Source organism: Epinephelus fuscoguttatus, linkage group LG9, assembly GCF_011397635.1.
Source record: "Epinephelus fuscoguttatus linkage group LG9, E.fuscoguttatus.final_Chr_v1".
Lineage (NCBI taxonomy): Eukaryota > Metazoa > Chordata > Actinopteri > Perciformes > Serranidae > Epinephelus > Epinephelus fuscoguttatus.
Window position 1 is genome coordinate 8,311,143 of NC_064760.1, and position 25,314 is coordinate 8,336,456.

The window sequence follows — 25,314 nt, forward strand, 5'->3', positions numbered from 1 at the left end:
AACCGCTCCTGTTGCTGCCATCCATTAAACTCCATTAAAACAGATGTCACCACATCCCCAGCTGCCTGCAATTAAGTGGTGAGTAACGTGATCTGCTTGGTAGAAATGAGCTCCAAAACTATGACGATAAAGCTCCATATAAATGTATTTACCTATAAAGGAGACATTGTGGTGATCACAGGTAGGAGTTAAAATGTATCTCAGTTTTTTGCTACAACACAAGTTTACTCCACTGAACGCACATTTGGCTGCTTCACACTTATCTGCTCACGATCAGCAGCAGCCTTAGGCGGCACTTTTATCATATATTTGACAGACATGCCTCACTCAAACCAGTGTGGTTCAACAAGGTAATTTGTCAGTCCCCAAACTTCAAAAAGCTGATATCTTGTAATGACTTTAGCCCCCGAGCTCTGAGTGAGGCTGCTATGCACCTTGCATCCCGTCTCACTTGAGAACTTTTCCAGCTTGTCTTATTCTCTACAAGGTTTTACCAAGGTGAAGGCTTGCATTTTAACTAAGCTTAACTACATTGATTGGGTTTCACTTTCTGCAAATGCACACAGGACACAGAATAGAAAGTGAGTGTTTAGTCAGGTGACAGACATCTTCACTGCATCCTCACCCACAAAGGTAGGAGGAAATCCAGGAATAGGATACAACCACAATAAGAGTGTTTGAATCTATAGAAGTTTTAAGTGCCCCTCTAAACCCTGAAAACACAAACACACATTAACTCAACCATTGTTTTCCTCCCCTGCACAGGAAGGCAATGCTGCAGGCGTATAGACAATTATTATTTACATTTAAAGATGGACTTCACAAGAGGAGTATAGAGGAGGGAATGCAAAACATGGCACACTTCATTTGGCTTGAGCTGATGCATTTCTTGACCTACAGCACACTAGCCAACACTGCGCTGGGCTTTAACCTGATTTACAGGTTTGGCTGCTTTTATTTATGCTCCACTGCTCCTTTTTATTTTCTAAATGTATTTATTTATCCCTCCAGTCAAGACACAGAGAAACTAATTGCATTTGCTTTCTTGCTCTTTGACAGCTCAGTACATCAACACTATCAGGGCTGAGAGTTTGTTCGCAGTAGTCTGACTCACAGGATGTTGACTGAGTGTATGAGCCTACCATTGATTGCCTATTTCAGATGGAATTCTCCTTTGCTATCTGCATGTTACCATTTTTTAAATCCCTGTCGCTACATGAAACTCACATAGCCAGACCTATCTCAACACTTGAAGTGTTAACTGTTAAATAACAACCTCCAAGCTAGAAACCGACACGCTTAAACGTCTTTTAATGTTTTCTGTAGTGTTTTCTTATGTGAGGATTTTGCAGTTTTAATGCCAGGGCTCACCGCTCCGTGTGCAAATGTTCCACCAAAACAGGTTCTTTCTCTACATTATTTTGCAAGGGCACCGTTGCTGCATCCTGGATGTACTGCCGCCCAAGACGACTGTGATTGTTCTAAAGAAATACAAACAACCCAGACTGATTTTTTCACTTGAAGCGGAATTATGATGGGTTCAGCCAGACCTTTTTCTAGCACTGGCAAAGTGCTAAAACAAAGTGTGGAAATCTGGCTACGTGAAATTGAATTGATTTTGTCAGTTTAAGCGTTGCTTCAGTCTGAGACAGAGGTCATCCAGTAACTAGTAAGATAGATGTAAACTGTCATCTGTCCAGCACAGAAGTACCTCAAAACTGTCAGACAACTAACAATGAGTCTAAGCACCCAGCACTAAATCACACTAGTTGAAATGATAGTATTGTGATTAAAATAAAAACCTGTTTGTTTGCAGACGACAGCACCCTATTACCTAACAGGTTACCAAACCGCTGTACAATAAACATCCTACATGAGTGACCCATGTGGTCTCTGGCTTGTGTATTGTTGTGCAGGGTGAAACTAATTGAACCAAATACACAAATACAATGAAGCAAGACCTGGCTTTCTTCTTTGTCTAGGTGTTGCGTCGTAATCCATACTTGAAGCTTGTTCTACTGTTGCACTTGAAGGGACAGTTCACCCCAAAATCCAAAATACACATTTTTCCTCTTACCTGTAGTGCTACTGGTCAATCTAGATTGTTTTGTTGTTAGTTGTAGAGTGTTGGAGGTATCGGCCATAGAGATGTCTGCCTTCTCTCCAATATAATGGAACTAAATGGCACTTGGCTTGTGGTGCTCGAAGCACCAAAAAATACATTTGAAACACTCAACAGCAATGTCTCTTTGCAGAAATCATGACAAGATAATCCACAGGCGTTGTTGTGAGCAGTTTCATGTAGGAGCTATTTTCTTTTGACTGAGCTACAGCCGTCAATTAGCAGCAATCTAGGTCCATCTCTACGGCCATTATCTCCAACACTCAGCAACTCACACCAAAACAATTTAGATTGATAAAAAGCACCACAGGCAATAAGATAAATGTGCTTTTTTTTTAAAAAAAAAAGTTGGGGTAAACTGCCACTTTAATTTCAGTAGCTTTAGATAAGAGCAGCAGCTCAAGGCTTTAGACGAAGCGCACATAAACAATATACAGGAAGTCTATATGTGTTCGTAAGACCTCTGATCCAAATAGGAAGCAATATTTACAAACTAAAAGACATCACCCTGAATTTCCAAAAAAAACCCCTCTTTAAACTGTCCTTTATTTTTCAGATACCCACAATAAACCCATTCAGAGGAATAATTATATCCTTTATTTACCTGAATAAATGATCCAGAAACATTCCAAGGTGAACTTCAGAGTCCAGTAAGATCTCAGCATGCTTTGACAGTGAGACTGCATCAATCATATTTTATTTTATCTCTCATGCTGTCTAAATTTAGTGTGAGGTGACGCAATGCATCACATATTTCTTTGAAGGAAATGGCGTAGGCAAGAGCAAAAACATCAGCCATATCAAAAGCTGGGTGGGTGTGGAAGGGTCCAGCCTTTTTCTCGGTGGGTGGAGGTACCAGCCTGCCTTCCCTTTGTACATCTTACATCTGGAACGGGCACATTTTTTCCCCTCTTTCCCAAATAACATCTGCAGCTAAAAAGCCAGACAGGTAGTTAGAGTTGATTGGTCATGGATGGATTTTCTCTCTCCCTCTTCTCTTTCTATGTTGCTCCCTCTTTCTCTCTCCCTCCCTTTTTTTTCTATGCTACAAAGCCCAGAGGCTAGTATTTCACTGATTACAGAGTCCCTCCATTTGAATGGTCGTTTGTGTATTGTCAGAACAAAGGGGCGAGCGGCCTCTGAAGAGGTGCTAGACAGGGGAATGGATTGGGCTCAGCGATTAGGATGAGTGGAACTGCAGGTTCAGGCTAGCTTACCAGAGCAGAGACAGCTCAAGGAGGGACTCCACTCCAACTGCTGAGGGACCTTTCGTGACTGGGGAAAGAGGACTTGTGTGCAGCAGCTGCACTCCAGTGCGACTTATTGTTGAACTTTAAATTGTAAGAGGACTAACTGACCCCTTGTAGAGCTCTGGATTGGGGTTGTCACTCTGTCCAGATGCTGAAAAACTGAATTTGACTGAACTTAATTCCATGTAAAATGTTTGTTATAACCTAAAAGCAACTGTAAAGTATCAGTTAGCCTTAAACACAAAGTGGTAGCACTAAAGTAAAACACCTTACTCTTCCTAAGTGAGATGCCTGATATTTGTTCTATAAATGAGGCTCTGTTCTCAGCTTTGGGCACTTTTTGGCAAACAGGAAGTGATTAATTGAGAGCACAATCAAACTGTCTCTTTACTTGCCTCACACAGCACAGCTTTAGCCTGAAATATGGGTACAAGCAGATTTAATTTCAAAATTAAGACGAAAAATGTGTATCATGGACCTTTTTCCATAACTAAGACAAGACGCTGACAAGCTAAATACATCTTTGATGATAACTTGTTGACGAGATGAGACTAGACTAAAATGTTAGCGGTGGGCTATCTGACATTCAAAATGACAGGAGAAGAAAGTAGAACAATTAACTAGGGTGTGATAACAGCAGTGCAATTATTTTTTATGATGTAAAAGTGATAGGAGATCAGTGTGGCAGCAGGTTGGTAAAAGCCAGGATGTTTCACTAGCCTGCAAAACAGTCACACCCGGGCCCGGTCAGCTTTTAGCACGAGTTTTGGTTATAATTTGGCAGTAAATAATCAGCTGTGTGTGTCTGACTGTGGATGGTGGAGCTGAATGGAAATGTAGAGTTTGTTTGTAGCAGTGGTGGTTTAAAGCAACTAGTTCTGCTTGTTAGCTGCTGAACCGCAGCAGAGCCAACAGCCTCTGGACTTGGCAGGTAGAAGGCTCAGTTATCTGTGAGTGTAGCTGTGCTCTTAAGTAAACAGTCTGAGTTTTCTCTGTAGGAGCTGAAAGTGCAGTTTTGATCAACAACTCTGAGAGGACACGAGTTTAAACCTCTAGACTAAACGTAAAAGTTGACAGTGAGATCAATAATTCAGACTTTACAGTAAACCTGGGTACAAATCATATCCTGTATAAATAATGGACGTAGCCAGGCTACCTTGACGTCACCCATTGGAACGTTTTGAGAACTTGAGTTTAGAATTTTGGCCGTCGCCATCACCATTTTTGGTACCAGGCTGTTTATCAGTGTTGTAAAGTTGTGCATTTTAACATGGAGGTCAATGAGGATTGACTCACTTCTGCAGCCAGCCTCAAGTTGCCATGCAAGGAACTGCAGCTTTTGGCACTTCCTTGTTGGCATCATTTTTTGAGCCCTGGAGGTTACCAACTTGGTACAAATAAGTTGCCTAGCCTAGTTCAGTGGTTCTCAACCTTTTTCCTGTCAAGGACTTGTAAATTGATACAGCTGAGGTAACGGATCCCTATTTGAAAATATTTCACTTCAGGGACCTCCGTCTGAGAAGATGTTGGTTGTGTGATATGGTTAGAACCAGAAGTTTGTAGTTGTCAACTCCAGTTGAAGAGATGGTGGAAACCTTTGATCAGAATAATCACTCTTACGACTCCTATTCATTTCTTTAGTGAGTTTAATAGTATGAGTAAACTATTCCCAATTTTTCTAAGGACAAGGTGGAACTCCCTCAAGGCCCCCTGGGGGTTCCCGGACCCCTGCGTGCGAACTACCTGGTCTAGTTGCCTCAAAATAGTTATTTATGGTCTGAAAGTTGGAGATTTTTAGCTTTTCAAATGATCGTAAATCATCCTTAAAACCTGTCATAAGCTGTGCTGGATAAATGCCAGTTTGTAAATGTGTAGGAATTATTTGTAGTTGTAGAAAAACATGTCTAAATGAAACTTCAACACTTGATATAACCTGTCACCTTGATTCCAGTTATACCTGTATCAGCCTTTTGACTTTTAGTTAAATTTAAAGTAATGACTAAAAGTTGACTAAAACGTTGTGACTTTTCAGTGACTAAAACCAGACTAAAACTATGAAGAAAATGTGACTAAAACTAATGAGCATTTTCCTCTAGCCTTAGACTTACTCTAAAACAGTTGCCAAATTTTAACACTGGGTACAATAAAGTTTATTTTTCCGAATGCAAAGCAAGTTTTTACAAACAAAAAGTGAGATTTATGGGATTTATTACAAAAAGTTGTAATTAGTAGGAAGAATGGTGTTTTTGGCCTCCCACCGTTTTTGAAGTTACATTGTTATCATTAAAATGTTCCTGAATTTGAGTTACACAAGACTAGACCAATCTGGTGTGTTGCCACAACAAGCGCACAACAGACCAGTTGCACCTGAGGAAGTGCCTTTCAGACAGCACAGTAATCAGATAAACATTAGCCTGACAGGTTTCGGCTTTGAACACTCACTTAGTACTTCTCACCCCTAACATGAAGGTAATGACTTGGAATCAAAGTCGTCCTCATCAAATTATGTAGGTGAGTCTCGGTCACACTCTTGGTGGGCTTCGACATCCTTTTGATTCTAAAGCATCACCTTTTCAAAGCTGTTTCAAAGCTGATTTTTAATTTACCGTTGGCCCTTTGTGCCATTAATGAGATCTATAAACTGCCATTCATTAAGGGGTTGAGGATGCTTTTAAAACACAGCAGGGCAGCGAGGTGTTTGCAATAATTGTCAAATGATCACACATTTTGTATGAATGAGTCAAAGCGTCTGGCCAGTTTGTGAGTCTCATAGCAATTTAATGCCACATTACAAACAAGCAGAGCCTTAATTTGGTAATTACGGCAATCCAAGAAAACAATTATGGGATCGTTCAATTCAGGGAGGAAAAAAAAAAATTAAAGACCTGACAAAAAACACTTACATCATTTTACTTCCCAAACTTTCACCACCAGTCCACCCAGCTCTGAAGGCCTATTATGTCATTAAGGCACTCATATTGTAAAACAAAAGTCTGAGAAACGAGACTCTTTGATTACCTCTGCTCGTCCAAGGGACTTGACATTTATCTGTCAAGCCGGGGCCAAAAACTTAGAACACATGGGGTCTGTCGGCACATTGTTATTCAATTGTAGCACTGTGACACATTTTGGCAGTTTCTCTGCACTGAGCAACAGCCAAAGAATTCGTCCAGGCAAGAATAGTTTAGTGATGTCTTCAAAATGCATGTAGTCACATAAAGTTATTTCACGTGTTAGCAACTAGCAACAAGAGAGCAACAACTCTCGACTCCCCGCCGGACGAGATGGAGCAAATCATCATTAACGTCAAACAGGCGACTGAAGTCAATGGAAACATTAATATGTTCTGCGTGTACCGGGGTGCTTAGAGATGATTTGTTGAAGAGCGACGCTTTAATTTTCACCCTTCACTCCCACGGCCTCTCCCCCAAAGAGCGCCCGCACCCAAATTCTCTGGCCTCTTCCCTTCAAGGCAAAACCTAAATGGCCCTTAATGACTCCATGCAAACAACGTGTGACGGGGGACAAATTACTAAAACACTTCCCGCTTTTTTTCCCCCCCTCCTCCCTCTCCTTCAGGTGATAACTTGAAAGGTCTCTGGGGTAGCTGGCTTTAGCTGCGCCCTCCCTCCTCTGGCTCCTCTCTCTGTCACCCTCCGCAATGTCAAGGTGTCGCGACCCCATTACGACCCGAACCCGTGCTGGCCGTCGGACTTCAGTAGCCTGCAGAAGGGCATGGCCCACAGTGTGAAAAGGGATGTGAGTGTGTGTTTGGAGGGGCGGGGGTGGGGTCAGCATATACTAATGGGGTGAGGCTGATTTCAGTGAGATGAGAGGAAGAGGGCCGTCCCGTTTAGGTCTCACACGCTTGTCGGCCTGTGACTTCTAGTTTAAAAAAAAAAAAAAGGGCTTCTGGGTGGCTTATATGAGTCAGTGGTCACCCCTCTGCATCAATCGCCTCACCTTGAGAATTGAATGGGGCTCATACACCCCCCCGAACTACCCACCCCTCCTTGGCGGCCCTGGCACCCCTCCTTTCCTTAAAGTCAATATGTCCGTGTCAGAGATGAAAGTGCAAAGTGGGAGGGACGCGGAGGGGGTCCTGACACTAATGTAGTACATTGGGCTTCACTTACTGATCTGCCAAGTTCTTTTGTCAAGCCCTAAATGCCTGCTAGGGCCCTTTGAACCGCTGAGCGCTCGCCCGCCTTCAGATGCCTCCTCCTTTTCCTTCAATGAGATATCCTCAGTGACATTCCCACAGTCCCGTCGCTGCGGACAGACACGCATAACTGCACGAGGTTCAAATTCAAAGGCTTGAAAGGAGTCTGGGAGTCGTCTAAATAACATCATTCGCCACTTTGCACCTCTCGACTTAAAAGTTGAAATTTGTTTTCATCAGAATTGAAATAGAATTGGCAAATGTGGTTGCAGAGGATCCTTTCAGGCAGCGTTTGAATCTGTGGTTTGAAAGTACTTTCATTGGCTGCCAAGCACAGCAAGCCAGGTAAACTAAGACCTTTAACTTGCTTGCTTGTTTTTCTCACTCCCTTGCTCTTGTCAGCTAATCTCTGTGGGTAACCTTATCCCAACTCTTGAGTGGGTGCCCCCCCTCTCCCTCGCTCCCTCCTCCGAGCCTCAGAAACTGGACTGTGAAACAGCTCTCCCCATTCATAAAGCTTACTCTTGTTATGCTCGACCAGCAGCATACTGCATTTGATTGATTCTTGCTGTTTTTATCTTTTTTATTTTTTCACTTTTTCATATAGTGTCAGCAGGCAATTTGTCAGAGCACCAACTCTTTTGACTGATAGTGTGAAAGTGTAGTTTTTCAATCCACATCGAAAGGCCTTCTCTTTAAAGGGTGAGTTCACCCAAATTTAACAATCATATATTTTCTCAGATACTTCCAGCAGTATCTTCACATGAGGATAGTTTTGATTTTAGTTGCTCAGGTTTTGAGATTCTTGCCACCACACCACCACAGTGGAGGTGAATGGAATTTACTTTGTGGTGCTCAAAGCATCAACAGATTACACTTAAAATAAAATCAACAGCAAAAACAGAGTCACACTTAATCTGGATAATCCACAGTCAACAAGTAAAACAGGCGAGAAAGCTAGCGTACTTGTATTTGTTTTATAAATGGTGTGAGCCAACCTTTCAAGCCTGTAATGAGTCCTACAAATGAGACATTTTGTATAAATCCCTAGGGATCTCAACTGTTAACCATTAATCCATTAATCAATCCTTAATTGGTTAACCACTGAGAATATTTTGACTGCGTATGTATGTTGGTCTAAAGGTCAATTTTGCTGCTCTTCAGTTTACTGCACTGGCACCATTCAGGTCTTGTGAGAGCTAGCTAGCGGCGCCACTTACTTGGCAATTAGCACTGATAACGCCGTCCCGACCCAACAGCGTAGTTGTGGAAACAGTGTGTCCATGCTTCGGCCTACCCCCAGGTCGCCCTGGTGTGTAAGCAGCTGGGTTTTGAGCCGCAAACCCTGTTTAGCATTGTTAAATCTGTTAGCCCTGTCAGCTCTGTTAGCATGGCTAGCAGTGTCAGCACAGCTAGTGGTGCTAATGTAACAGACTGTATATTGTGAGTCCCCTTTTCAGTTGCCGTAGGGCGAAGAAAGTTTTAGGGGGATTATGCACGTGTGAGACTTTATGATGTGAAGAAAACTATATGGGCAGCAGTTGCTGTCGGAGCATCCCTTTTATTGTTTTATGAATTATTCAGTTAGGCGAACCCAGGACGCTCTGCTACGCTAACGCAGTTAACAATGCTAAAGGGGTTTTGAGGCCAGAAGTTGGCCACTATCTTTCTGCTACCAGCAGTAATTGTGAATGAGCAGTGCCGCTAGCTACCTCCAACTAGGGTCAGGAGGTGCGCAGGGCAGAACGGCTGAGGCTAACCAGTGGAGACTGTATGGTGGGCAGTAAGCACCGTGGTCCCGCACATTAATGTGGTGAGCCAGCTGTCTGCCAGCAAACAGAAAATAAAAGGCAACATATTTACATCACAAAACATAAAATTTCACCACCTCTAAATGGCTTTTTTTTTCTTTTTCTTTTTTTTCCTTTTTTTTTTAAGAAATTAACCAATTAGTAACCAGTTGATGCATGTCAGGCTATCAAAAGCAAAATTAACCAAATCTGACATCCCTAATTAGTATCACTTTATGCTCCACATGCAACAGCTGCACAGGTTGTTTCCTCTCGTGGATTTGGTGCAGAAACTTAAACAGCTTCAAAATTTCAGCAGAGACAGATATGGATAAACACTGTAAAATGACAAGTGGGTCCTAAAAGGGAACCGAGCAAGACGTAGCCAATAAAGTCCTTTAATTTAGGTCATTATAAATCCCTTTAGTCAGTCAGATTATGTGTAAGTGGAGCATAAAAGTGCTTTTTAAGTCCACTTTGAATTATTTTGTGCCACATATTAGTTTATATTTCTAGAATAAATCTGTCCCTCTGACTCTTGATTGGCCAGTTGCCAAAGTGAGTGGCTGTCCAGACAAGTGCATGGCACAACCATCCTAGACTTGGCTTGCAGCCATTACTTATTTCTCCTGCTCTTAAGACTGATAAAATGATAAAAGTCCTCATCAAAAAAAAAATCTGGGATCTTCCCTTTTGCCACGAGCAGAGATACATTTCCTCCTGCCTGTGACTCACAGGTGGCCACATCAAGCCTGCTGCTGCGCTCTCCTTCCTCAGTTGTGGATTTACAGTCATGCTCCGAGAAGTTTGTCACAAACATGTGCTTAAGAGGCGATGAGTGACTCCACAATGCTGGCTCTATCACAGTCGCTGTGGTAATTGCTGTTTATCAGCCTGCCTTCTCTAAATCAGTTGTCAGGTGCTTTTATTTTGAACGTTCAGAGAAATCTTGATCGGTGGCGAGCAGCAGCTAATGTAAGCCTTACCTGATCAAACAGAACCGAAGCCTTGTATTTGTAAAGAAATCATCAAATTATCTTCCTGGGTAATTACTATTTGCCCTTTTTTTTGCTGTGATTTCCCTCCCTGAGGCAGACAAGGCTAAATTAGTCATGCTTTAAATGACATTATACATCAGTTGTGTTACAGGGATGATTAAAGTGCACTGTGGTTGACAGGATCAAGCCTTCTTGTTAGACAGACAGCCATGAATCACTGAGTAAACCCACATCAACCCACTTTATCCACATTTGTACTTGCACACAACACAAATGATTTAACTTGTCATTGTAAATCACTGCATAAAGTCTTTTAAAGAAAAGCCACAAATTAATATTTTTTTCCAGAGAAATCATTTATTTTTGTTTATTTTCAGGTCTGTTTGCTTGTGTTGATCAGCAGCTGCAACTCTTACTCAAACACTCCCCACACAACTCACCACAGGAGGCCCTTTGAAATCCCCAACATGGGAAGTTTTGTATGTAATCATTTAGATTCATTTTGAATATCAATGGCACCGGAATGCCGAGGATCCAGTTTTAATGGGACAATAAAGACGAACCACAAAGGTTTCCTTTTTCTTTTTTTTTTACTTCTTTTTTTTCCTCTTCTTTTTTTTAATGGCAGAAGGGATGTGGGTTCGCTTTACTGCTGCCAGCTCGTAAACACATTCACACCTCTCTTTCATTTAAATGCGGGATAAGTTATAGCACATTATTGAAAAAAATCGAGGTCGACAACAACCTGCATTTGAATGCTGTCTGGGAGAGCCGAGGCCAATCCACAAACCTGCAGCACTTTAAAAGGCACGACTAATCAGTGAGGAAGAAGAAGCAGTTTCTGTCACTGTTCACTAATGCAATAATAACAATACTAATGACAATACTTGCTGATATTTATTATCATTATATAGGCCTTAAGGTGATAAAAACTGAAACTAAAAATATGATTTGACGCAAAACTTAAGATAAATGAAAACTTGGTCCAATAAAACTCATATAAATAAACAAAAAAAATACTTTATATCATCCCATGCTTCAAATTAGACGTTAAAATCAGTTTGCTTTGTCTTTATCCAAACACAAATTCGATCATTTCCCAAATTTACTGTAGGAAAAATATAAATATTAATTTTAATAAGCGGAAAAAAACAAACCAAAAAGCAGTTCATCTCCTTGTCCTTGTTCTCCTCTGCGCAGCGCTTTGCCCACCGAGAGGAAAAAACCCTCTCCAAGCTGATGGTCTCTCCAAGATTACCCTATCAGGTGCAAACCGCTGACATGTTTCCACCCACCAACAACAAAAAAGCCTCTCTGTGCCCAAATCTCAAGCCGCAGACGCACAAACACCACTGACAGGCACTGCTGCGCCATCATCAGCCCCCAAAACCTCTCCAGGGATCCGCTGCTGCTGCCGCCGCTGCCGATTTCCACACTGCGGTTTTTTTGAAAACATAACTTCTTTTTGTAAGCCTGGATAAGTTTGTTTGGCCACTCTTAGCGACTTGTTTTTGGTGGAAGGGCGTTTTGTTATTCACCGCTTTTCCCTTTTCTCCACCGCAGCACTTGGTAGAATAAAATGACCCATGCAAGGTGTAGAAATCCCCCGCAGGTACGGACGGAGCTGAGGAGGTTGTGATCGCTGGAGCAGCAGGATTGGGATTGTGGGGAAACTTGGCTATAGGTGCGCGAAGGATATTTTTTGAGCGAGGGGATTTTTGTTTTTGGAGAGGTTGAATTTTCTGAATCCTCTCCACGCTTGGCACCGATTTACGGAGACGTTGCGGGATTTCGGGGAGCGGAGGAGACTGAAAAATAATCTTCTGGATAATTCCCCCCCAACAAGGAAACACCTAATGTTGCACTCCGTGACTCTGTTGCAGCTCTCCAGTGATCTATCCTTACACTGGGATTCAATCTCCTACTTACCGCCGGAGTTGTGTGCGTAAAGGACGCGCAGGGGAGCGAAAGCAAGAGAGAGGGGGGCGATTTCGCCAACCTTTCCCGGGGCTCTAAATCTGTGCAAGCAGGTGTACTTCAGGTGTATTTCTGCGAGTCAAGATGTCTGTGCTGCCTTCGAGGTTCATATACCTGTAAGTGTTCCACATCTCCGTTTACTCCTTTTCCACATTAAATCATGCATTCTTACCAATAGAAGTCGCCAAAAGCTTCATATTTGCGCATTGCTTTCATCCAGGTAGGCTGCGTGTATCCTTCATGTAATTGCCTGTGTGATTCACTCCCCTCCTCCCTTCTCTCTCCTTTTCTCTCCACATAGGTGTTTACATTTTCTGGTACTCTATTTCCAGCTACAGGTATGTTTACTCCCTTATTCAACTCATTTTTGTGTGCATGTGTTTGCATGTCACTGTGCAGCTTTTTAATGTGAATAATGCTGATGGTGGGTATAGATTATTCCCAGGGTGCTCCCTAGTATATGTAAAAGCAGGATTAACTTGCTTCTAGCCAGAAATATTTATTGGGGTCCTGAAAAGAAAAAAACGGCCTATTATTTTAGAAGGAAAGCATGCGTCATGCGTAAAAGCGTAAAATGTTATAAAATCAAAAAGGATATTGCAAACAATGGGGAAAATAAGTGAGGTTATACCAATATTTTATTGATACACAATGATTAAAGTATCTCAGAAATGTATGAACAAATGACGTGACTCAACATTGAACACTTAAGACACCCTGAATTAATATTACAGCAGCGCTATAGGAGAGAAATGCGATTTTTGCATTATAGTCCCAATAAAATGACGAATGGAGAAGCACTATAACTTGCTGTGATGATAAAGAAATATAATTCACCACCATGGAAACGCTTATGTGAAGCGTATCAGCTGTTTTGCACGCGGACTAATCTAATATGTCCAAACAATCTCATCAGTCTGGCAAAGATTAATTAAAAGCAGTTGTTTTTAATCTGGACTTCAAGTAGCAGTTTCGGTGTTTTACAACAGAATTGTGTAATAAATATTTTGATCCCTGGGGTTAAAAGTTGTTCTTTGAACAGATGGGCTCGTTTGGCGCTCGTTGCCTCAGTTTTTTATTAGTCGCGTCTCACTTTGAACAGTAATGATTTGCAGGCATCCACTCACCTAATTGCGCGCTGTGATTCAGATAAGATGCAGAGAGCACGCTCCTCCACTCATAAAGCTATCTGATCACTTTATTGCCATGACGTGTGCGATCATAATTTTCCACGTGCTGTTGTTTTAAATTAATCTCAGCGTTGCTGTGATCTTAAATATTAAAACAGGAAATACTGATTTTTTTTTTTAGGTTTTATCTTTCATCTATTTCTGTGATGCATTTTCTTCCACACAAGCACCACACAGTTGATTATGTCTTTAACAGATTGCAAAAAATATATTTTAGTGAAGCATACCAAAGTAGGGAGTTAACATTTGACCTTTTGGGATGAATAAAACACTGCTCAGGGGGAAGTTTGTTCTAAACTATATAAACTACATTTTATTGGTTGCACAGTTGTGTTTTTACTACCAAGTTTTTTCATTTCAGACCCCCTTCTCCCAGTCAGGAAGCCAGTAGCTCACAAAGACAAAATAACAGGTCTAGCTCCTGAAATAAATTCTCTGATCCAGAACTTTATTTAATGAAATTTCTCAGAGACAAATTCTAAAACCACACAAACTAGAAACAATGTTATATAAGTCTATGTGCTCTGATTATTCCAACAGAGCTGGCACAAACAAAGCTATAGTGTTGACTGACCATGACTTCGTGCAGAATGTGATCCAACGGAAGTATGAGGTGCACTGATGAATGATATTTTATGTTTTTCTTTGCTGTGGTTTGCCTGTTTGTTTTGGTTTAGAAAAAAAAAGTCAGATTAGATAAAGGCATTTATCAAACAAAGGAAATGCATCGTGAGTGCTTCCAGGATAGTGATCAAGTAAAAAAAAAAAAAAGCAGGAATAGCCCTTTAATGCCCTCCTTTCACATTGCCTCTCCATGGGTGCATCTTAGCACTGCTGCATATGTCCAACGGCTCCAACATGTCATGTTGTGGTTGAGAAACAACAGGATCAACCACAGCTGAGAGTAAACTTTAAATGCACCACCACCAACATGCGAGAGTGTGTCTTTCCCAATTTGTGTGTGTGACCCCGTCTGTGTGTCGAGCAGATAGCGAGGTGTATCTTAGATGGATGCGACAACTAAGCTTCCTGCGCGAAGATGAGTGCCAGACTTTTGAAGTTTCAACCATATCCGTTTTCATGCTGTGTCTTTGAAGAAAGGAGACAGCGTGATAAAAAACTGTTGTCGCTGGTGTTCACCTCAGCCATGTGCTTAGGCTTGCCTTTCCCTTGATGCAAAATGCAACTGTCTACCAAACACACCTTTATGTTTGTTTAGAGATGGGGAGATTTGGGATAAATCCCTCAGCAGCGGAGCTAGGCCGCATTTTGCTGTGTGTTTGGGGTTTTTTTTAGTTGTTTTGTACTTCCTCGTCAGCTTTGAGGTTGATTTTGAGAGAAAGTTGACAAGAGACGATGCTGATGTTTGACTTTTTAACACGTTTTGTGTGTCGTTCTGGATGAAAACTTTTGCTTTAGAGAGATATTTTTTATTTTTAACCAGCAAAATCCAGATGTAATCCAGCTTTTTTCTTTTTTTAGCATCATCTGTGACTCTGAACCTTGTATCAGTAGTTTGTGAAGTGCAGAGATCAGTTGTCAGTCAGTTTGAATTGTGTTTTTCCTCGGTTGAAAAGTCCTGTAGGTGATGCTTTTTTCTTTGTTTGTTCAGCCGTTGTGGCTGCTGCTGCTGCTGCTGCTGCTGCTCATGCTAACTGCTCAGCCCTTAAATGCATCATTTTCTGGAGTTTCCCTTGGGAGCACTTATGTTGAGAGCATCAAATGTGAAAGCTTGAGTAGTGCTCTTTGTTTGGAGCAAAATTTAAAAAGTCCCATCAGTCTCCAGTAACGTTTGTCTGATATCAGACAGAATTGTAAACTTAGATTTACACATTTTGTCATTAGTCTTAAATGTCTCACGCAGGTGTTCTGGAAATGGCAAATGGTTGAGTCCTGGTTGTCCTGGTCCTGGTTGAGTTTAGAGGATTAAGTAGTTGGTTTAGGGTGACTATAGAGTTGGGGTTAACATTTTAGGGATCCACAAAGTTGCAAAGATTGTGTTGATTGTAGTAAAAGTATATAAATATTAGAGGACAATCTATGACACGATTGTCGTGGCTGAGCAGTTGTTTCGTGCAGGTTATGTTGCATTGGAGTGCACTTAGAGGAAATGTAACCTGACTAAAGAAAAAGTGGCAAAGTCAGAACCTGTAAGGGGAGAAAATGTGCCAGTAGAGCCACCGCTAATTTTGATACCTCTATCTTAAAAGAAAAATATCCATGAGAGCAATGCATGATCTGCTACTCCGAAAGAGAAAATGTTTCCCCCAATAAAAATCCTACTGCATGAAGTAAAGTCATCACAATGTTTCAGTTTTGATTCCTTCAAGTAAATATTAACACCCCAAATGACTTGCATCAGTAGGTGATGCATTTTGATATCCAGCCTCTCATTTTTTTTTTTTTTTTTTACAAGGCCTGATGCCAAAAGTAATATTATGGGCGTGTTTCTTAAATGTCAAGATACAGAAGCTGTGTCCCAGTTAAGGGGCTGGATCCTCAGAGGGCCACATTTCTAGACCGAATACGTCATAATGAGCCAACAAGTCCGTCTTATTTCAAAAGCCCAAAGTCCAAGTGTGGCCCAGAAATGCTGCCTAACGCTGTATATGATTCTGTTGGACATTTGATGGGATATTCCTTGTGTCGACATTAGATGTTGGCATCTAAACTTAGAATCAGTTTTGTCGCTTCTGGTGTGTGGCGTAGGTCCCAACCTGAAGGACTCATCTTCGTGGATATTGTTCTTCAAAGGATTAGGCGCCTGAATTGGGGCACAGCTTGTATGACACCTGGTTCATAAGACTATGTTTGGAGCCTCAAAAACATTGCTCTCAGATTTATTTTTTCTCTCTGGATTTGTTCTTCCGAGGCCACAATTTCCCATCATGTTTCCTACGTGTCATTAATTTACCAAAGTTAGAATAACAAGGACTCGGGGTATGTAATGTGTATATAATTAGCCACCTGAGAACAGCCACATAAAAAGCCATTACTGTGCAATTACCACACCATACAGCTGGGGAAATGGGATCTTGGCGTGAACTGAGATTCCAGGGCTTCTGAAAGTATACGTTTCCGCTCGCTCTTCCACATGTTGGGTGACACAGTTGCTTTCTTTTTTTGACACGCTGTTGAAGCCTGCGATTTCCTCCGTTTTTATGTCAGGTCTAAAGGTGACTCGTAAACAGCCGGCTAGTGAATTCTTAAAAGGTGGATACGGACAATTTGATCAGAAAGTCCTCCTGCAAGAGTGTTTTTGTGGTTCAGGGTGCCTCCTGCCATCTCTCAGTCTTGTCTTCCGCCCGCTGCGTTTCCTAATTTATGGACCCTACTCCGCCTGCAGGCAGATATTTGTTTGATGATAGTGCAACAGGTCTGGATGCTTCAGGTGTATAATTGCTAGTGGCTTGCTTGCTTGTGGAAATGGAGTACAGGTTTCTCAATATCGCCTGGGGCGCATAGTATACTGCTGTCTCAATATGAAGCAACAGAAGGTTGCACTATGGGCTTTGCACTTGTTCTGTGGGATTTTTACTCAAACCTGTGACTTCATTAACACATCTTGTTGCGTATTTATCAGCTTGTAAATATAATGCATATAAAATGTGCCAGTTGAAAGCAGGAAGAGAAACACTAAAATGCTGCAGCCACAATTTCCTGGTTGGTTGCTCAGTTTTTAAACCCCTGAAGCACAATTTTTTTGACACAGGGCCCATAAAAGCAACAGCACACATTACTATCAACACCTGTGCCGTGACGATCTCTCACCGTCTGTCTTTCTCTCTCTTCATCTGCTCTCTCTCTCTCTGTTTCCTCCTGTCTCACACCTCTGTGCAGGAATCCCAGCAGACCTCTGCTGATTTCAGGTTTTACATCGAGAACCACACGAGGAACCCGGACGACCTGAGCCGGAAGCAGGTCCGGATCTATCAGCTCTACAGCAGAACCACAGGGAAACACGTCCAGATCTTGGGGAAGAAAGTCAACGCCAACGGAGATGATGGGGGCAAGTATGGTATGGGAGAACTCCTGTGCATCTCACCTGACACTTTAGCTAGTTTGCTATAACAGGATGAGAAATCACCACCACCTACCAGCCAGATGTTGGTGCTTCTTGAGATCCTGCCTCACTCCCTCCTGCCACTTTGGCTGTTTACTACCCATTGTGTGGAGGTTGTTTTCCATGCTCTTTGTTTGGCCTGGGCGAAGAGGACAGTGACTTTCTCAAGCCACCAACTACTGGTTGGCCGGTCAGGGTGGCTGGAAACAGAATGAAATTGCTGACCTTGCAATGGATGTTTACTGCAGCCTTTGGGTATCCAGAGCAAGTCTATTTTTACCTTGATAGATTTATAGGCCAACGCTGTGAATTTTTGCCAGAATACCTCATATGGATCAAAACTGACTTGTTGGTTTCCCACTCTGCAAAATATTCTTTACTGCTGGTTGTAAGGGTTAGGTTATGAGCGTTTACGTTATTATAGGATGCAACTCTGAGGCATTACTCAACTTTATTGTCTCATAATTTATCAGAAAATGTTGGTGTTTTAATGAGTAATTGGAATCTGACTGTCCATATTGGAAAATGCAAGTCATTACATCTATGACTGTGTTGTCCTTGAACCTGAAAGGACCAAAGAAAAAAAAACTAAATGTTTGTTTGATGACCTTAGACTCGACTTGACAAAAGATTTTCTTGGACTTAAACACCAATGACTCGTGACTTCACTTGGACTTAAGCTTTTTGACCTGAAAATATTTGATACCTTCTCCCAAGCCCAAAGATGAATAAGTATGTTATTTAAAAGTGTGCCATAAAGCAATTAATTCACTCTAATTTCCTGTCTTAACAAATGTTAACGCTTTATTCCCAGTGAGTCGACACTTAATTCCTCATTCGATCCTCTTTGTTCACACCAGTTCAGCAACATCCAATCAAGTTGCAGAAGAGAACCATGCATAGCTGAAGTTACGTTACTGAGCGCCAGATAGAAAAAGTTATGATGAATTAATGCGTGGTCAACAAAAAACAAAGTGCAATATGCGAAATGTCCAACTTGCAACAAACTCATTTTAATGAATAAAATCCACATTTTTAAAAGCAGTAATGATTTTGTAAATTTAAAATATTGCTCTGTTTTAAAATGGCATTACATTTGTTGAGGAGTTCTGAGTTATGACTTGTTAAGGACTCGAAACTCAAAGTTTGGGACTTGAGACTTGCCAGTCTTGACTTGGGACTTGACGTGGGATTTGTCAGTCCTGAATTAGGACTTGAGTGCAAAGACTTGACATTGTTTTTGTGACTTGCAACACAAAGGCTTGGTCCCACCTCTGGTCATTGTCACAGTTATTGTTGAATATGGGCAACCAGTTTGATTTGTCGAGCAGTGTAAAAGTACCTTGCTCCAACTTGTTACGCACAACAGTGACTAAAGCCATTTGACAGATTTTGTTTTACACCTAAAGGTATGCTTCTATCAACCTTAAGTACATCTGTCTTTGTTTTCTGTGTGGACTTGTTCATAATTTCAAATCAAAACAAATGCGGCGGATGGGTAAATTGCCGGTCAGTGCAGCACTCTTTGATGCAGCGGCCACAAACACAAGGCAACGGGACTTGTTTTGTGCTTTCCTGCAGATATTTTGCTCATAACAGCTGACTCACGGCTCGAAAATTGCTGGTCTTGAATGCCTCTGAGTGAGTGTGTTCAGTCGCAGATGCGCCGAGGCGAAGTTTCCTCACTGCTTGTTAGAGCTTGAGTGGAAGCAGATCCAATTTTTCCCATGAGGCCTTGCCAATTCTACCCTCCGCCCCTCCTTCTCCTCCTCCTCCTCCTCCAGTCCCCCGCCCTCCTCCTCTTCCTCCTCCTCCCCATCCAGCTGCAGTACCTGGCACCTGTGAACTCCTTTGCACTCACTAATAAGAAGATACTGTGCTTGCTCTGATCCACTCTCAGTCACTGCAGCTTCACGGCGGAGGACTGCAAACCACTGCAGAAGAAATGTATCGCTTCAGTGTCGCACTAGGTCCATATCAGTGCAGCCAGAGTGTAGCTGTTATCATTCTTCTTAGTATTAGCGTAGCATATTCATTACTTTAAAAAGACTAGAGCCATTTTTTACAGAACAATCTGTCATAAATGACACCTGTTGTCCTCTCAGAGCAGATGGAGGGTCACAACAACGGCTTTTAAACTGAGAGATGCTGCACTGTGGAATTAAAGCAGGAGAATCAGCTTTTTTGGAAGGTGACCCCAAGTTGAGGTCAATAAATGCCAGCTGCACCGAAGTAGAAAACATTGCACGAGTTATGAAATAACTAAAAATGGGATTATATTTAAAACTGATCAGATATTCTAAAATATCTGTCAGAATTCTTTCAGTTTTGCCTTTTTATCCGCCAGCTACGGCTGCCAGTGGAGTCTTGAGCGTGAGAATTGTTTAAAGAAATACCCAGAGTTAATATACAAAACATCACATTGACCACTCACTGACTCAAAGAGATTTGCTTGTGGATGCTGTTCAGATAAAAAGACATGACTCCACTTTTGGTGCTTTGCCATCAGGGGTCACAGACAGAGGATAACTCAGAGAGGGGAGGAAAATATTGTTTTATCTGATGTTCTGGGTCGAGGCCTCATAGCTGAGGTTGAATTTTGGGTCTCCGTGCAAAACCAGCAAAGAGCGAGAAGGCCAAAGTGTTGTCAAATGACTCCTGATTTGACTTGCAGAGCTGAAATATCTCTTGAAACATCGTTCACTTCGTTACATACCAGGATTTTTTTTCCCTTCTCACGGACCTCAAAAAGGTCCAGACTGATCTTCTCCAGTGATCAAAAAATAAAGCCACAAATATTGTTCTAGCAACCAAATAAGACATAACAGAAATCTCTCAAAACAAGAAGAGGAATCACTTCTAAAGTTTCACCTATTAGACAGGTTTCCTTCTTCTAACCTTCCTTCCAAGGTTGGATGTTAGGGTGGGGGGGTGGGGGGGGGGGTGGGGTGGGGGGGGGGGGTTACTTCTGCCCCCGAGCCCGTCCCATCCCCTTCGCCTATTCTTCCTCTGCTCCCTTGAGCGCTACTGAATGGCCCTGTGTGTTAAACAAATGGATCATCTTAACTTTTTGATTGAGTGAGCACAGACTAAAGGGAACTTGAAACCTAATCCTGAGGGGCACATAACCGCTCCACAAATGTTTGGCAGATCTCTTTGCTGGTTGAGGGGTGAGCAGAGACAAAGGTGACCTCGCGGGGGTTAACATTTGAGGGGTGGGAGGGGGTGAATAAAAGAGCCGCCGGGATGCGTCTCGAGAGTGGATTACTGCTGTGTCAGGCTCAAGTGGCGGCGGTATTGTTGTTCTGGTGCATATATGGTTTTGTGTAAAGAAAGATATACACTCAGTATACCTTTAGAATAATTATTCGCTCTGGAGACCATTGCTTGGTCCTTATTTTCTAATTAAAAACAGGCTACAACATAATATTTTTCCACATGTACAGAAAAAATGATGCTCGTGCAGTGTTTGCAGTGTGTGTCAAGTCAAGGCAAATTTATTTCTGCAGCCCAAAAATCACAAATCCATGTCCTGGAGTTTACAGAGCTTTGTTTGTTTGTGATTTTCAGCTATTAAGATCATTTTTTTCTTGTAATCCTTGATGTGTTTAAAGGTAATTTAATCTCTGGTGCAACCAATATTGGAGGTTAACTGCTTTGTTTGTGGTGGTGTATATAATGAAAAATGTATTCATGATATATAAACTTGATAAACAATTGCATTAGTGCACAGTGTAGGCTTAATAAAGTTTTCTTTATGAGGCTCAAATGTAGAGTGCTTCGGTTCCTTTACAGGACTGGAAATTAATTACGATTAAATATGTGGGCTCTCAAAAAAACAGTATTGAAAAAAGTACGGGAGCCCAGACACTGTCAACCGTAAGTGAGATAAACATACCAGATATGTTTAAATGTATGGGAACTCTTAAATGTTTTGTTTATATGAGCAGAGAGACTTCTACATGCTCTTAACAGAGTCTACTTCTTCTTTTCTTTTCCAGCTCTCCTTGTTGTCGAGACAGAAACCTTCGGGAGCCACATTCGAATAAAAGGAAAAGAGAGCGAACACTACATTTGCATGAACGAGAAGGGCAAAATAGTCGGAAGGGTGAGTATCTTTTGCTTTATATTTTTGGAATATCATAAAAAAATGACTTCAATAGAAGCTCAATATTTTAACTGACGAGATCAAATCACCACTTTCTGATATCAAAATGAATATTTTAACTGGAGCTCTTAATCCAGGCTGAATTGAGCCTCAGATCTGCTTTCTCCTGCTGTTTTTGTACACCCTAACAAAACCCCTTTGATAACTCACAGCCCTTCTTCCATTACGTAATCGGCCTACTCCTTTGACACTCGATCAGTCAATTACGGACTGCAATCACCACAATGCATTGAGAGACTAATGGTCACTTAGGAGGAATGCCATTGCAATTATATCACTTAGTCACACCAGGTGGCCACAAGCGCGGGATGACTGCATGTGACTCTGCGGACGACCGCTTCGATATGGAAAAGAAGTTAATATTTGAAAACGTACACTGCGGAGGCACACGTGTGATTTTGTTGCATTAATAACTCATGCTGTCAGCGTCACAGGGGCTGCAGTAATTCACACACGTTTTCACTCTCTCATCGTGGTCATCTGTTAGAAACATGCATTTTTTAGATTTAGTTGCAGGGGCCTCATTTGTTTAAAAAAATGTGCTGCAACTTCCTCCTGTAAACCACCGTAGGATTATTTTAACAATCGGATAAAATGACATTTAAATTGTTGACTGCTGTTGGCTTTCAGCTTGTTTAATGATAAGAATAAGTTGTTCTGTGTGTCACAGAAATTCCGGACACATTCAGTAAACTCCCCAATGTTGGCATCACGGTTTTAAAAGGTCTTTTCACCTAAATTAAAGAAAAAAGAGAAGCAAAAAATATTTCTTGACTCATCATTTCTGCTATGAAGACATGCAGATAATCATATTTTTTATGGGCCCAGCTTTGAGATATGTCTCAGATATTTACTACCACCCTGTTTTTAGAAGTCCAGCAGCACTGTGCTGTTACCTCGGATAATCCACAGACCTCTCTGTGAATAGATTTCAGTGGAACTTCTTTCTACTTCCAAAGAAAAAGTCTGTTGTAGAGTCGCATAACATCAAAGGTATCTAATTGTAAAAGGTGTGAGCCGTGAGCATAGTACAGCACAGTGCATCAGTTAAAAAAAATAAATCATAAAAATAGGCCTATAGTTCAGTATCTTAAAGCAATAGTTTGACTTTTGGTCAAAGTTCGATGAGAAGGTTGACAGCACTCTGTCACCTCTCTGGTAATTATAAAGCCACACTGCCAGTTTTAATGCTAAGCTAAGCTAACCGTCTCCTGGCTCTCACTATATATTTGGCTTTCAGACATGGAATTACCCTTTCCCACTGTGTGTTCATACGATGGGCGACAACGTGTGACCAGCTACATTATCGCTGAACCGTCATTGAACTGTTGCTTAAGTGCCTGTTAGCATAGTTATGTCGCCACAGGCTTGTGTGTGTCTGCTACTTGCAACTATGCACTTTGAGTGGACATCATCTAAAGTTGGTATTTAATCAATCAATTTAGTCAATCAATTGATGCCAGAGCCCCATTTTAACGTCACATTTTGCATCCCCATGTGCACCATCATGCACAGTATGCTAGCATAGCGTTAGCTAACTAAGCTAACTAACACAGCACCACAGCTAGAAACAAACAATATGACTGGTTGACGCTTAACGGCATCATTGGAGCGCTGAAAAGAAGTTGAGGCCAGCTCAACTTTGATTTGTGGCACGCCAGTTTGTAGCAGCTGTTTGAATGCAGCTCAGTTTTTTCCAGTGGCCACTCGTGGTATTGCAGCATTTCCCCATAGAACACAACTGTAAAAGAGATAAAGCTGTTGACAGGACAATTCCAACTGCAAACAATTCAATCATGAAGCTTTCTATTATGAATTTTTGATCCATGGAGGACTTAGGATTGGTCAATCGACCCTTTGCTAAGTCCTGCCTCTTTGTGATGGTTGTCAAGCTGTTGGAGCTAGCATGGAGCCCACACTACAAAAATGGCACGACCTTAAGAAATATTGTCGATTTTTTAGGAAAAATTAAAAATCGAATTCACAGAGAAGCAGACAGAGGGGTCTACAACATGTGTTAAAGGATATATCGAGGATGTCAAACTGACTCAGCAAAAACAGGTTAAAAAGACAAAGATAGTTAGAAGCTAAAGCCGAACTACAGGCTACAGATGACCACTACAACACATTCAGTAGGCTATACCTACACTTTTTGGGATTTGATTTTGGTACTGGAATGGGGAAGAAATGCGTATCTCCTTCCAACCTCTCCAGGTGATGAAAATCATTGATACACGACAACAACTCCTAACTCTTAGGAAGATCTTTTCTATAATGGCGTTTTACTTCACTAAGGAAAATTCATGTTCTTAACAAATAACCAGCATTTTAGTCTTAAAACTGTTTTACACTAAAATGGAAAATACAAACCTCCAGCAGAGAAGCAAACCATTCTGAGCCTGAACACACTGATGCAACAGAAATAAGCCAGAATGTTAAACAGGGATCACGCTGTCATGTTCATAATGAGTTAATGCTCTATTTTCTTTCCTTCTTTCAGCCCGATGGAAGGAAGCAGGAGTGCGTCTTTGTCGAGGAATTCCTGGAGAACAACTACACAGCTCTTGTGTCAGCCAAGTACAAAGGATGGTACCTGGGCTTCAACAGGAAGGGGCGGCCTAAGAAAGGCTCGCGGACCACGCAGAGGCAACAGGAAGTCCACTTCATGAAGCGCCAGCCGAAGGGCAGGCCGGACCCGCTGGAGGAGTTTCGTTTCACCACAGTGACTAAGCGGACACGAAGGGCTCGGCGATTAAAACCCAACCCCAAGAGGAACTGATGGGACCAATGGGACAGCACTAATTTTCCTCGGGGGAAAAAAAAAAAAAAAAGAAATACTGTAACTGAAAATCTCAAGCTTCTTGTCTTAAAAGAATCACCTTAAAGACTTCACTTCTGTAAAAGAGACAGACAAAAAGAACAAAAAAAAAAGTCAAAGATGTTTTATTTTTGTATTTCAGGATGACTGAATATTTCCTAACTCTTGGATTCTTCTGGGTTGATGTCATTGTGCTAACGTGTCTGTCATGTTATTTATACTGGATAAACTAAAGGACCTCTGAGAGAATTCCTGTCGCCGTCGTCCTCAGCTACGTTTGAACTGCAAGCTGAAGGCCCACTTTCTTTTTGACAATGGGGGCTGAAGCAGGAGCTGACGCAATGTTATAAAAATCAGCCAACTAGAGATTTATTGGAATACCTGTCGGTTTTTGTTTGTGTTGCCCCTGACAACGCGGATCCCATACTTTCCACTGGAATCAGACACCATGGAGATGAAACGGAGAGAGGTGGCAGTCACAGGTGACACTGCCGGGATAACTGTGTAGCTTTGAGTGCAATATTTTACAGGTCTCTCTCTTTCTCTTCCTCTTTTTTTTTTTTTTTTTTCCATACGTCTCTCAACCTCAGCTCCACTCGTGGCTCCTGGAATGCGCTGAACCCTCCGAGTACTGTGTGTGATTTCCTTGACATTTCCATGCAGCCTGTGATTCAGCTAAAACACGACATGCTTTGACTAGTCCGGCACCAGCCGTGGCTTTAGTCTTGTTTAAACACCTTAAAAGAAAACAATACAAACAAAAAAAAAATTACCCC

General features: G+C 41.7%; 1 protein-coding gene across 2 annotated transcripts; it reads left to right on the forward strand.

Moving 5' to 3' along the window:
• On the forward strand, positions 1 to 25,107 carry fgf24 (fibroblast growth factor 24). 2 transcript variants are annotated; one of them, XM_049585453.1, is made up of 6 exons: positions 1 to 78; positions 10,700 to 12,415; positions 12,601 to 12,637; positions 17,330 to 17,498; positions 21,554 to 21,660; positions 24,221 to 25,107. In XM_049585453.1, exons 2-6 carry the CDS (start codon positions 12,384 to 12,386, stop codon positions 24,497 to 24,499), a joined length of 624 nt encoding a protein of 207 aa, XP_049441410.1. In that variant the 5' UTR covers positions 1 to 78; positions 10,700 to 12,383; the 3' UTR covers positions 24,500 to 25,107. The 2 variants fall into 2 exon arrangements, with proteins under 2 accessions (XP_049441410.1, XP_049441409.1); XM_049585452.1 differs by lacking the exon at positions 1 to 78 and having other exon boundaries at positions 10,972 to 12,415; positions 17,330 to 17,507.
• Positions 25,108 to 25,314: the final 207 nt, after the last annotated feature.